This window comes from Sebastes fasciatus, chromosome 10 (genome assembly GCF_043250625.1).
Source record: "Sebastes fasciatus isolate fSebFas1 chromosome 10, fSebFas1.pri, whole genome shotgun sequence".
NCBI classification, from domain to species: Eukaryota; Metazoa; Chordata; class Actinopteri; order Perciformes; family Sebastidae; genus Sebastes; species Sebastes fasciatus.
This window is the reverse complement of record NC_133804.1, coordinates 31,566,985-31,580,032: the sequence shown is the minus strand read 5'-3', so window position 1 is coordinate 31,580,032 and position 13,048 is coordinate 31,566,985. Positions and strand designations below refer to the sequence as shown.

The 13,048-nt window shown below is 40.0% G+C and overlaps 1 protein-coding gene across 2 annotated transcripts in view; it reads right to left on the bottom strand.

Moving 5' to 3' along the window:
* Window positions 1–13,048, bottom strand: part of xpnpep2 (X-prolyl aminopeptidase (aminopeptidase P) 2, membrane-bound) — a 116,376-nt gene that overhangs the window by 6,690 nt on the left and 96,638 nt on the right. Inside the window, exons 1-13 of one of the 2 annotated variants that reach the window (XM_074649409.1) lie at window positions 9,840–10,129; window positions 8,691–8,752; window positions 7,780–7,890; window positions 7,640–7,703; window positions 5,670–5,774; window positions 4,341–4,427; window positions 4,037–4,180; window positions 3,092–3,193; window positions 1,899–1,980; window positions 1,523–1,724; window positions 1,296–1,385; window positions 823–932; window positions 561–638 (exon numbers count right to left, since the gene is read on the bottom strand). In XM_074649409.1, coding sequence (XP_074505510.1) covers window positions 561–638; window positions 823–932; window positions 1,296–1,385; window positions 1,523–1,724; window positions 1,899–1,980; window positions 3,092–3,193; window positions 4,037–4,180; window positions 4,341–4,427; window positions 5,670–5,774; window positions 7,640–7,703; window positions 7,780–7,890; window positions 8,691–8,752; window positions 9,840–9,891 — 1,289 coding nt within the window. In that variant the 5' untranslated portion in view covers window positions 9,892–10,129. Of the gene's footprint in view, window positions 1–560; window positions 639–822; window positions 933–1,295; window positions 1,386–1,522; window positions 1,725–1,898; window positions 1,981–3,091; window positions 3,194–4,036; window positions 4,181–4,340; window positions 4,428–5,669; window positions 5,775–7,639; window positions 7,704–7,779; window positions 7,891–8,690; window positions 8,753–9,839; window positions 10,130–13,048 lie in introns of those variants that run through there. The other variant, XM_074649410.1, reaches the window with a different exon arrangement.

Here is a 13,048-nt window from a genome sequence, read left to right as displayed (position 1 = left end):
GCTCAACCCTGTAAAGTATCGTTAGCACATCTCCATCCATGCCTGCTCTTTTCACTAATATTGTAATTTTTTTTATACTTTTTCATACTTCAAGTATTCACCTTTTTTACTCCTGTATTTATGCGTTTTTAATATGTGGTTATGTGTGTTTTTTTTATCTTTTGGGTCTAGCTCTGTGTTGTTGATGTTGTTGTTATTGTTATTGCTACCGCTGCAAAACCAATTGCCCCCCTCACGCACAAATAAAGGTCATGAACTTGAACTTGTATTTCTACTTTCACTTAAGTAAAGGATCTGAATACTCGTTCCACCACTGACGATTATATTGTTAAACTCCCAGGCCACCAGAATGCGTCCTCTCAATGCTTTTTGGCTTCCCTAAATCAGTTTACAACATATTGTATGCTTTGGAAAAGGTTCAGTATTAACGTCATGAACCACGTGCCAAACCACCCCAATGGTCCTTTACGAATGTTTCAGGCTAAAGAGGTTTGATTATATACATGTTTGATATACATGAAAATGTCAATAAGAAGAGGAGGAATATATATAAATCTTACCTGTAATGGGCCAGTGCAGCATTGGGTCCACTTGCAGAGATAGTCTCAAAGCTCGGGCCTCTGCTGTCTTTCTGTTTGCTGTAAAGATGTTTATTATTAGCTGTGAAAGCCAACTGAAGGTGAAGTGAGTGCAATTGCTTTTCTAATTTTATAATATGTCTTCTAGTCTCTACAGCGCTCATATTCTGACGTGTAATTTCATGAAGTAGCAAAGCACTCGCTGTTCAGCAAATACAGTATCTAAGCTCTCGTGTGCACTCACCTGCGACACTTATTGACGTATTCTGCAGCAGTCAGCTCGGTCTCTTTCCCCTCTGGCACTGCCTTCTCCAGCCACATCAGCAGCTGGATGACCGCGACCGCATCCCTCACCTACGCAGAGTCACAACGACACACTGAGTCTCGGCATCGATCCCAACAACATAAAAACAGGCCGACAATTTACTGTACGTGTTGCGAGGCTGTTCAGACATCTTTGGACGGGGTAATAAATGTATCCGGGTGTGTGTTCACTGAAGTGTTCAAGCTCTTGATGAAAACGATTCATAAATGTGCCACCAGTCTGACAGTGAAGTCTGATTAATGAGTTCCTGTTATGATAAAAGCCCCACCTGAATGTATTAGAGGTGCATATCTGGTCGTGCAAATTCAGCTCCAGTGTTCATAACCATCGGTGCTCATGTGTGCTTGTACATAGAGGTCGTGTGTAAGTGTGTCTGTGTGCAGACGACATACGTGAGCATCTCTCAAGATTCGCTGCTCGGTCTCATCTTTCACTGCTTTAGTCGTCAACACAGGAGAGTAGGAGCTGGTCATTAGCTTCTCCTACATGATGCAAAAAAATAACAATAATTAATACAAAAAATACATCCTTTAACTTCAATAACAATAACAATATAACGCTAAAAAAAGAAGAAAATTATGCAGCACAGTAAATATGATTAAATAAAATGTGTGCGTACCTCTGGTGTAATGATCTCGTAGAGTGCGTAGTTTGTGTATTCTGTGCCGATCCACACTTTAACCCCGGGCTGGGCCACGTACTGCTTCAGGTGATCTCGGACGGTGTCGTAGCTTTTCAGCTGCACACAGAGGGACCAGTCGCAGGAGGTGTTCAGGTACACCCTCAACTCCTCCGTCACTCTGTCAGTGTGGAGAAAGAGCCTGGGAGATGTGGTAGAATGGGAAACTGGTTCATAAAAGATGTGGTTTACGTAAGACAAATGCTCTTTATATCCTATTATATGTGACGGGACAGGAACAGAGACATAAGAAAAGACAATTTCTAAAAGAAATCCCACATGTTCACGCATGTAATCCCTGAAAAATAGGACTCACCAGATCTCATCCATTGTGAGCAGTGTGTAGGAGTAGAAGAAGGGATTGTACGGGATGTCGTTGCCGCGCAGATTGAACAGCCCTAGAAATCAAAAATATACAGACTGTCAGCAACAGCTCACGCATTAATTTACATCTTACATCCACCTGTTTATATCTAATGTTTGTGTCTGACGGATGTGACTTCTTCTTCTGCGCCCCTGTCAGTGAAAACAGTCTCGCTAATCCTGAAATAAGAAGTCAGGAAAGCTCTGAAGCCAAGAGGTGCTCCTGTGTGGGCTATAAGAAAGATGCTTTTGAATAACTCAGCGTTCTTTTGCAAATTATAATATGATGACTGTTGATAATAAAAGATTATAAATCATAAAAGTAATGTTGTTATCTGTCTTTTTGAACACCTTTTTAAGAGGATTGCTGATTAAAAAAAACCATCTGTTTCTTGCAGTTACACTTCCTGTCAGTCTGATCACTGTATTTATCATAATCCTTCACGGCAAACTACAACTCGTTAGGCTACAGTTTTATTCTCAAAGCCGTGGTTGTATTCGTGCTTTGTTTGTCTCCTGTATTTTTAGAGTTAGCCTGAGGCTAGGAAAACTATGCGGCTATTTAAAGCCCTGCAGCCACAAAGTGAACTACAAAAAAAAGAAAAGAAACCACTTGTGATTGCTTTTCAGCCATTATTTTTTAACATTTTGTGCACTGTACTGTAAAACTTTAAACCTGTTTTAATATTATCCATATTATTATTTTATTTAAACCATTATTAGTTGGATTGTTTTTGTGTTGCATGTTTCAGGTTCTTCTTTTCATTGCTGCAGCATGTTTTTTAAATAATATTATTTAACATTTTCTTTGTGTTTGCACCTTCTCTAAAGGTAATATTTTGTTTATAATCATCAGATATGTTCTTTTTTTTGCAATGATTTTACCGTAATAGTGGGATGTAGTTTTGCACATTTAAGTAAATGTTTAAAACTTTTAATCAATTGTCTGAAATCAAATTGTGTTTCTGTGGTGGTGAAGAGCTGCAACTGAACGGTTCAACCAGATGCTACTACCGTACTGACTGCAATACATTCACATTTATCAACTGTGTTTTTCAGTTAATTCAGCTTTGGTTCAATATAATATTTTCTAAATCAGCAGCATGATTTATTGAAAGCTTCATGGACAAAGTTTGAGTTACTTACAGGCTGTTTCATCCAGCGCTGACAGCAGCAGAGCTGTTGGTTCGTACGGATTGTCTCTTATCTGATTCCGTATGTGCTCCACTTTCACCTGCCAGTTCCTTTCTGCAAACACACACATTATACATGACAATTAACCCCTTGATCTGTGTTGGACATTGTGTTTTATTACGTATGACCACGGCAATGGGCGGGTGTGGTTAGCTCTGTTGCCTCACAGCAAGAAGGTCGCAGGTTTGCGTGTTCTCCCCGTGTAATGTGGGTTGTCTCCGGGTTCTCCGGCTTCCTCCCACAGTCCAAAGATACGCAGGTTAATAGTTGACTCTAAATTGCACGTAGGTGTGAATGTGAGTGTGAATGGTTGTTGGTTGGTTAGTGCAGCTCTAAGGATGTGAACAGAAGTGCCTTCTGTAAATGTGATGCTTCCTAAGTGCAGAAACACATCAGTGATTTTCCAGTAATGTTTCTTTTGACATTCCCGTCGTCTGCATACTGCTCATCACCTGATGAACTCTACCCAGACAGACGGCCAAATATAAGAGCAGGCTTTCATATTCAAACTATAAGACAGCATTTATAAAAGACACACACACACACACACACACACACACACACACACACACACACACACACACAGACCATTATGTTTATGATCCATTTGTTCCATTTGTCTATTTTCCTACCATAAAGACTAATAAGGCCCATGAGCGTCCAGACAACTTCCTTTTTCCATTCTCTCCAAGTTAGTATTTGATCTGTCAGCCGAGCCATAAAAACATGAACAGGCTGTTTATGGCTGTGTTTGCCGAGCCGCTTATTGCTCTCCGTGCAGTCTGCAGGTATTTATCAGGAACATAGATAAAGGGCACCACACAGGCAGACAGCAGACTGTAGAGTGTGTGTGTGTGTGTGTGTGTGTGTAGAGCACAGACGTATAAGGAGACTCACGTATGACTCTGTCGGGCAGGCGGGTGAGGTTGTCAGGTGGGATGTCCGGTCTGTCCTTCCACACTCTGTCGACCAGGTTATCAGGGACGGATTTGAGGCTGCGATTGCTCGACTCCAGACTGACGCTGTAGGCCTCCTGCGTCTCTAATGGAGGAAATTGCAGATGATTACACACACTGAGCCGAATCAATGACAAGTAAACAGTCTGCGTGGCGTCTGGAGGCTCCATCGATCATTTTCCATCTACTCGGGCGAGCGCTTTATTGATGTTAACCTGGACTGACAGGTCGGGACGGAGACTCACTGAGGGAGAAGAGGAACGGATCAAAGCCGATCTCGCCGCCCGGTGGGACCTCGGAGATCAGCCACTCTGCTACGCTGCTGACAGACACTGGAGAACATCACACATGACAGTTATTATCGACTTTAGAGAGGATGTGACAGAATAAATCCATGTGACCTACCTGTGGAGATTAACGTAATACATCATAGAAATAATCAAAATGTCTGTTTCTTTAGATGTGTATTAAATCAAATTAGTACAAATTTCTTTACAACAAAATGTGGATGTTTCAGATAACAAAATACTTTTTGACTGAAATGGTCAAAATGTGAAGGTTTAAAGGTGCAATAAGCAACTTGTTATGCCGTCTTTGGGCAATAAGTTACATATAAAGATAGAAATGATTACATTTACAAGCAGTTAAAGGTCACTCTCTGGTCCATATTCTGTTACAAGTTGCTATGAATGAGTGACCCATGTTGTAAGAGACTGTTAAATACAAAAAAAATATATATTAAAAAGACTAAAAACACAAAGTTGTGTATTATGGTAAAGGCTAAAGTTGTGCCAGGCATCACAAATCTACACACGACCAGAGAGCTCAATGAATAGAAACATAGAATTTCACCAGCCTTATCCGTTAAGAAACCGCAAGCCAATTTAACAACAAACACGTGTATATAAATATAAATAAATGTGGTAACTTGTGCACAAAAAACAGAACTAAGACCCTCTTTACACTAGGCATTAAAATGTGTATCAAGTGTCTACATTAGGATCCGATTGCTCTGTCTGAAAGGACTCCGGAGGCTGCATTACACACAGGCTTGCAGCCAGGTACTGCTTGAGAGGTGGTGCGTAATGCGCGGACACATCAGCCTCAAAACGCCGCCACCCTAACTTAAAGGTCCCATATTTTAAAAGTGAGATTTTCATGTCTTTTATATTATAAAGTAGATTTAGGTGCTTTATAAATACTGTGAAAGTATTGAAGTGCTCAATATACAGAGAAATACACACAGCCCGTTTTCAGAAATTGTGAGTTTGAAACAAGCCAAGTTACAAACAGTCCCTTTAAGCAGCTACATGTTGTGTTGTTGTGTTGTTGTCTCTTTGCCACTGTTCTTCGCCCGACAACAAAAGCTGCTCTGTATTCAATGTTGCGCTTTTGTAATTTTTGTTTGTTTGTGATCTATTTTTACCATGTAAATCCTTGTGGTAACGGATGCAGCATTTGTCAGGATATTTTTAGACTAGCTCATCAAAACAACAAATATTTAATTGGAATCTGTGTGTCCTGCGTTGTCATAACAAGTAATCACAATATCATCGCCCCCCTCCCATCATCACCATCTTTTTCCAGCTCCCAGTTGCAGTCCATCTGTCTCTCAGCTTGAACCCAGTAGCGGCTGTCTGTCCACAGAGCGGCCTTGGTCTGCGTGACTATGGCGGTGCCTGAGGAGAGGCAGGACAGCAGCTGCGTTATGGAGAGGGTTAGGCCTGACGGTGAATTACAAAATGCCTATAAATGTCAGAGTTGACTTAGAACAATGCGTGATGGGCTAGCTAATCTTGAAAAATGTAAGCGTGCGTTTGAAGAGAAACACGAAGGTTAAGAGGATGAGATGGCGACCTGGGGATGTGCGCTGGATATATAATGAGGGTCTTACATTATCATTCCACTGTCGTACCCTCACATGAGGTAGATACACTGAAGTAACAACAGCTGAATCTAAATGTTGTCTGATTCTTAACGGAGGCTCAGAAAATGTTCTTTATGGAGTCTGGAATAGGTTTGGCTTGCTGTAAACAGCACTTTACTTAAATGTCACCTGTCCCCTCATCCAGTGGTGGAAGAAGTACTCAGATCTTTTACTTCAGTTAAAGTACAATTACCACAGTCTAAAGAAAAAGCCCTGAAATCCTAATGTTACTTATACTACAGAAGTATTATCAGCAAAATGTAGTGAAAGTATCAAAAAGTAAAAGTACTCATTATGCAGAACCGCTCTTTAAAAAGTGTTATATTATTATAGAATATTATATTATTCTGGATTTTATCACTAATAAATACATTTTATTGATGTAGCTCTGGGTTCAGTTTCGATACTTTATATTAAGGCGGTCAAAGTTAACGCGATAAGAACGCTTTAACGCATTTCATTTTAATGCCACTAATTTCTTTAACGCAATACCACTATCGTTCTTTCGGACGTAGTAGCGGGCTCAGTTTTAAAGCTAGACTGAAGATACTGGTATGATATGAAACTAGAACTAAGACCAAGGAATCCATTGGTATCAAAAATGTCATACTAGTTTGTCAGCAAGGAGGTTAAATAATGCTCCAAACTTACGCTACATTTTGTCGAGGAAAAACCGTCATGGCCATTTTCAAAGGGGTCCCTTGACCTCTGACCTCCAGATATGTGAATGTAAATGGGTTCTATGGGTACCCACGAGTCTCCCCTTTACAGACATGCCCACTTTATGATAATCACATGCAGTTTGAGGCAAGTCATAGTCAAGTCAGCACACTGACACACTGACAGTTGTTGTTGCCTGTTGGGCTGCAGTTTGCCATGTTATGATTTGAGCATATTCGTTATGCTAAATGCAGTACCTGTGAGGGTTTCTGGACAATATCTGTCATTGTTTTGTGTTGTTAATTGATTTCCAATGATAAATATATACATACATTTGCATAAAGCAACATATTTACCCACTCCCATGTTGATAAGAGTATTAAACACTTGTTAAATCTCCCTTTAGGGTACATTTTGAACACTTAAAAATGTAATCGATTGACAGCCCTACTTTAAATACTACTGGCTAGATTAGTAGTACAGTACTGCATCATATCAAATTTTTTTTTATGTAAAAAGGAGTAGAAGTAGAAAGTAGCATAAATGGAAATACTCAAGTACAAGTACCTCAAAATTGCACTTGAGTAAATGTACTTAGTTACATTCCACCACTGCTCTTATCCTTTCATGTATGCAACAGCTGAGAACAGAAATATGTTAATTTTGTTCTCCATTGCTGCGTGAAAATACATCTGGTGATTTAACGGTGAAGTTACTCTACGAAGGGGAGAACGGCGCCGAATGAGAAGACGCAACGATACAGCGACTGAAGGCGATGAAACTAAATGACCGAGGAGATGTCTGTACGGTGAGGATGTGGGATGAAAGTAAGAGGAGCTGCATGACCGCGGCAGTTGAGTCACGGGGAGGAGGAGGAGGAGGAGGAGGAGGAGGAGGAAGAAGAGGAAGAGGAGGAGGAGGAGGCAGATAAAAACAAGAGGCAGAGAAGGGTTTTACCTGCGGAGCCTGTGAAGCCGGTCATGAAGGCCATCCTGGCATCACGTGGTGCGATGTACTCACTCTGACAGAGAAACAGAGGTTAGCATCTCACACACACACACACATGGTGAATTAATAATGACGGAATGCAGATGTACCAGGTGAGCGTCAGTGCCGGGGATAATGTAGGCAGAGATATTCAGGTGGAGCAGTCGCTCTCGTAACTCCTGCAGCCGGAGGGTGGTATTTACTGCTGTGCTAGGGAGGAACTGTAACACACACACAAAGGAGAGAGAGAGAGTGAAAATCTTCACATTTAATTAAAGGTCCCATATTGTAAAAAGTGAGATTTCCATATCTTTTTCTATTATAGAGCAGGTGCTTTATAAATACTCTGAAAGCATCAAAACACTCAATCCATGGAGAAATACACACAGCCCGTATTCAGAAACTGTGCCTTTGAAACAAGCTGTCAGGACTTCTGTCATTTTGTGATGTCACAAATATGCAATATTTAGACCATTTCACAGTTTTATACGTAAACATTCTAAATGTGTCCCAGTTTATTTCCTGTTGCAGTATATGTAAATAAACATCAGCTGAGAGGAAGTAAACATGGACCGACCCAAACTGTTACTTAGCGACGCAATTCCGTTGCAATTCCATTGAAATGTGCTAAAACGGAGCGTTTCAGACAGAGGGTAAATACAGGTATATTCAGGCGGACAGTATGAGGAAAATAAAGTGTTTTTTTAACATTAAAGCATGTAAACATGTTCTAATAGAAACAGAAATACTATTATTTATAATACTATAAATAACTATGAACCTGAAAAAAAGCACAATATGGGTCCTTTAAAACCTGCAGAACTGCTGATTCATCCCTTTCTGTATCTACCACTGTAATCATTAACTGTAGTGTATGTGCGGTAATCATTAACCGTAAGCGTATAAAACTCCTTTTATGATTTGGAAAACGCTGTGTGACTCCTTTGAGGTCAATTTCATGAAGTAATTTCTGTAATTCTTCAAAAAATATATTTGAATCACACTGCCTCCATTCACTCACCGGTGGGGACAGAGAGCAGTTCCTCTCAGTTCGCTCGTATGAAACAGCACCTTTAGTGTTTCCTGAAATGAGAAGAAAAGACCTTGGAAAGTGACACACGAGTATAGTGATCAAGCTGAGCTGTGTAAGAACATTTTCAGATCAGCGTAAAGTGCTGCTCTTTTTTTTTTTATGGTGTTGAATCTTTTCAGACACGACTGAAGAGATGACTTTCAGAGCAATCTGTGGAATCACTGCAACTTAAAAGCTCAGGATTTATAAGCACAAAAAAAAACCTCTAGGAGTCAGTCAAAGTAAAAGGACACTGGAGGAGCTCCAACAAGGCAGCTGTGCAAGAAAATAAGACGATAACAATCACATTAACCACAAGGTGTCCAATAAGAGCAATGCAATCAATCAAGAGAGTGGAGTTGGCAAGAATCTGGCAGTACGGTACATTATATGATACAGGAGTTACGATTCAATATATTGCGATATATTGTGACACTGTAAGCAAGGCGATATATTGATATATTGATCATTTTAGGAAAACTGTGTCATAGTATAAACAACACGCCACCATATGCATACAATTTTAGTAAAACAAGTTGACTTTTTTTATGCAATCAAAACAGTGGGATCTGCATTTACATGAATCTCAGTCCCTGTAACATCCAACATCAGAGCACTACTTTGAGAGGGCACATAAACTGAGAGGGAGCATATATCGTTGCAAATAAAATAAAGTATTGACGGCGTTAATCTTGTTATTTAAGCTATTAATTCAAAATTGATACAGTATCACAAAACATAATATCGCGATACTCGATATTTTCTTACTCCCCTAGGAGTAGTCCATGTTCAGAGATGATTTGAGTGGGAGACGGAGCTGTTTTCTCCTTCTAGGATGAAATTTCATGCAAAGAAATCCTGACGAGTAACAGGCACAGAAAGAGCAGATGGCAATTTTTTTATTTCAAATACATGCAATCAAAACTGACTAAATATGATCTGTTTTTCACATTTTACACCACTTCACCATCATAAACAAATAGAAATATGGATCATCAAAGCACAGCACAGTAGCTCAACAAAACTCTCTCCACACAGATCACAGACTTGGACACTCAGACAGATCAGTGAGGACAAAGAGGAACTTTTTTTTTTTACCTGTTAGTGCTGCCAGACACAGAGCCAACGACAGCCAGCCACAGGAAGGCATCTTGGCACAACGAGCCCGTCACGAACAGATCCACAGACAGAGTGGCTCTGGAGCAGGTGCTCCGATGTGTATGCAGCGTATGTGAGAAAGTGTGTGTGGGTGTCTGGTGAGAAATTGTGAGTGGGTGTCTGCTAGTAACTGTCCTCTCTCTCTTTTCCTATCTCTCTCTCTCTCTCCTCCTCCTCTGCCACTATCTCCTCTCCCTGCGGCCCTCAGATAGGAATCATGTGCAGTGGCTCTGGGGGTGGAAATCAGTGCTCAGAAGCATTTCTTTGCCTCCTGACCTAAAATACAACGCGTCGAGCCAAGATGCCCACCCACCTGTTTTTTTTTGCTCCCCCTGCATCTCACTGTGTTGCTCGATGTTTTTCATTGATGCAACTCAGTGGCTTTGGGTTGGAAATTCCCACTAAGATGCCTGGTCATCTATGTGCACATGTGTTTTTGCTTAAATAAAAAAAACACTTGTACTGTTTTTGTCTCAATAATTATTTGAAACAATAAGTTGTGAAAGATGCTAACGATGCATTCAAAGACATGGACAAGGCTGGTTTACATGCAGTGCATCAGTGACTGGAGAGTCTGTGGACAGACGTGGATTTTAATATTTTGCACATGAATGCATGTACGAGTCTGCAGATCCACATATTATAGGCTAGTCCCGGTAATCCTGCAGAGATTTCCATAGAAAATGTATTTTTAAATCCTTCTATTCATGCCAAATGTAAACTGTCACTTAGCTAAAAGAAAGAGGAGGAGGAGGAGGAGGAGGAGGAGAAGGAGGAGGGGTAGTATATGACCAGGAGATTTATTACAGAAGCATCTTCAAACATTTTTATATATCTTCTTTTATCTTACTGGAATTAGTTTGACGTCATTTTATTCTGTTTAATTTGACATTTAGGTAAAAACACTTATTCGCTTTTTTGTCGAGTTAAATGAGAAGGTCGATGCCACTCTCATGTCTGTCTATTAAAGCTGCAGTAGGCAGTATATATTTTTGGTATCATTGGGCAAAAATTCCATAATAACCTTTCAGCTTATTGTATTCAAGTGTTCTGAGAGAAAACCAGACTTCTGCACCGCCTCATAGCTTTATTTTGAAGCTTTCGAAAATCTATCCCGTGACTGGAGACTTTGACCAATCACAGGTCATTTCATTGAGAGAGCGTTCCTATTGGCTGTGCTCCGGTCATGTGACCGAAACTTGGCGTTCCTTCAAACAGATTTCACAATGGCGGCGGCGTCACAAACTTTCAAGATGATTCTGAAAACATCTGAGGAGAGGAATAGACATTAACGTAACAGAATATTGATTCATATTTGATCAGCGCTGCCTAGTTTGACCGTTTGGTTGGAGTTCGCGAGTGATTGACAGCCGGCTCTCATAGACGGCAGATAGACAGCAGACCTCAGATCAGCTCTTACTGCTTGTTTTCCTCTGGTCTGTGAAATCTTGCAGATGCCATTAGGAGCACCGGAGGACACAGAGGGACATGATTTTTTCAGGTAACCTGTTTCATGAACTACTGTCACAATATAGCGACCGTTTTATAAAAATACTTTTTCATTAATCATATTTGCTCCAATCTCGCCTACTTCAGCTTTAAATGAGAAGACTCTCATGTCTGTCTATTAAAGGCAAAGTGGGCGATCTTGAGAAACTAACAAGAGTACACTAGATTTTTTTTAAATGATCCAGCTGAAAAACCCAGCCCAGCATTGGAAAACTCTTTGAATGAAAGTAGCGAGCAGCACTGGCTCCAAAAGTCTGAAAATGATCTACAAATAAAGATTACTATTATTAATATCATTATTATATAAACAGACAGAACTCTCATACGGTCACCACACCAATAAGTCGCGGTCTGTTATTGCTGGTTTATTAATCCAGATTTATGCACATACAGCTTGTGATTTACTGACACTGCAACTACCTGATGTGAATATTTATTTGGTATAACACCTCTACGGTGCACTGGGATCCACTGACTTTGATCACGACTTCAAAACCTGGCAGACCTTCAGCACTACAGCGCCGTTGTGCTGAAATAAGACATGAGTAATATACAGCGATCACAGAGCTGTGCCTCCTAAATGACCTCTTTTACCATTAGGGGGTAGATTGAAATGTATCTCACTGAGTTATAAAGGCGTCTGTGGGCCTTAAGATATAGGAAAGGGAATTGTAAAAATCCCTGTAATGTGAAATTGCCCTTTTTTCACTCTGCGATATGCTCGGCTAACCCTTTTAATTAACAAGAAGTATAATAGATTCTTGTGTTTTATGAACAACTAGATGATTCTAATGTCTTACTGGTTATCAGTTGCTTTTATTTATCAAAGAAAATACCATAAATGTCTCTTATGTGTTACTTTAAATCATGTGTAATGTATGAAGTTATTTTTTTATAGCAAGATAATGCTGCATATATAACAAGCCTTCCTGATTGCTGTCTTCTAAAAGAATAAATCCACCATAAATCAATGTTCTTCTGTCGTCCTCAAAGCTTTGTCACTGCTCACATCAGTATTTTTAGATATAAAGTGACCCAAATATTGTGTTTTCACATTCAGTAAAAGGCCATCGAAACTCTATAAACCATCTGATGACTTCTTATCAGTCTGGAAAAAAGCAATTAATCTGTAAGGCTTTTGAAACCAAATTAAACATGGATCAATGTAGCTCATATTGAAGAAACCTCAACAGCCTAATAACAAAAATACAAAATACTCTTTCATCTTAAGAAGATAGAGATGAAATAATGCCGTAGGTGCATCTGTTTACTCCATTTTACCATTTTTGAAACAAGCCTGACTGACTTAGACGGCGACCTGAGAGAGATTTGCCCAACGGGCTCCAACAGCTCCTTTTGAAAAAGGAGGAATCACAGACTTGTGTGAAGGTGTAGAGCAGCTTCCTTCATCCATGACACATTTACAAACACCTGTCATCTGTTTGTAGCATTGGAAATAATTCATACAAGCTTCTGATCTGCAGCAGCCCGAGTGGATTGACAAGACGGAGCTGCTTACATGAGAAAGACGAGTCCAACTTATTGCGTTTTGACACAAGCCCGATTCACTTTAAACAACTATAAGAATAATCTGCTATTGGCCACCAATTATTGTCTTATCTCCTAATATAAGTGCTGAA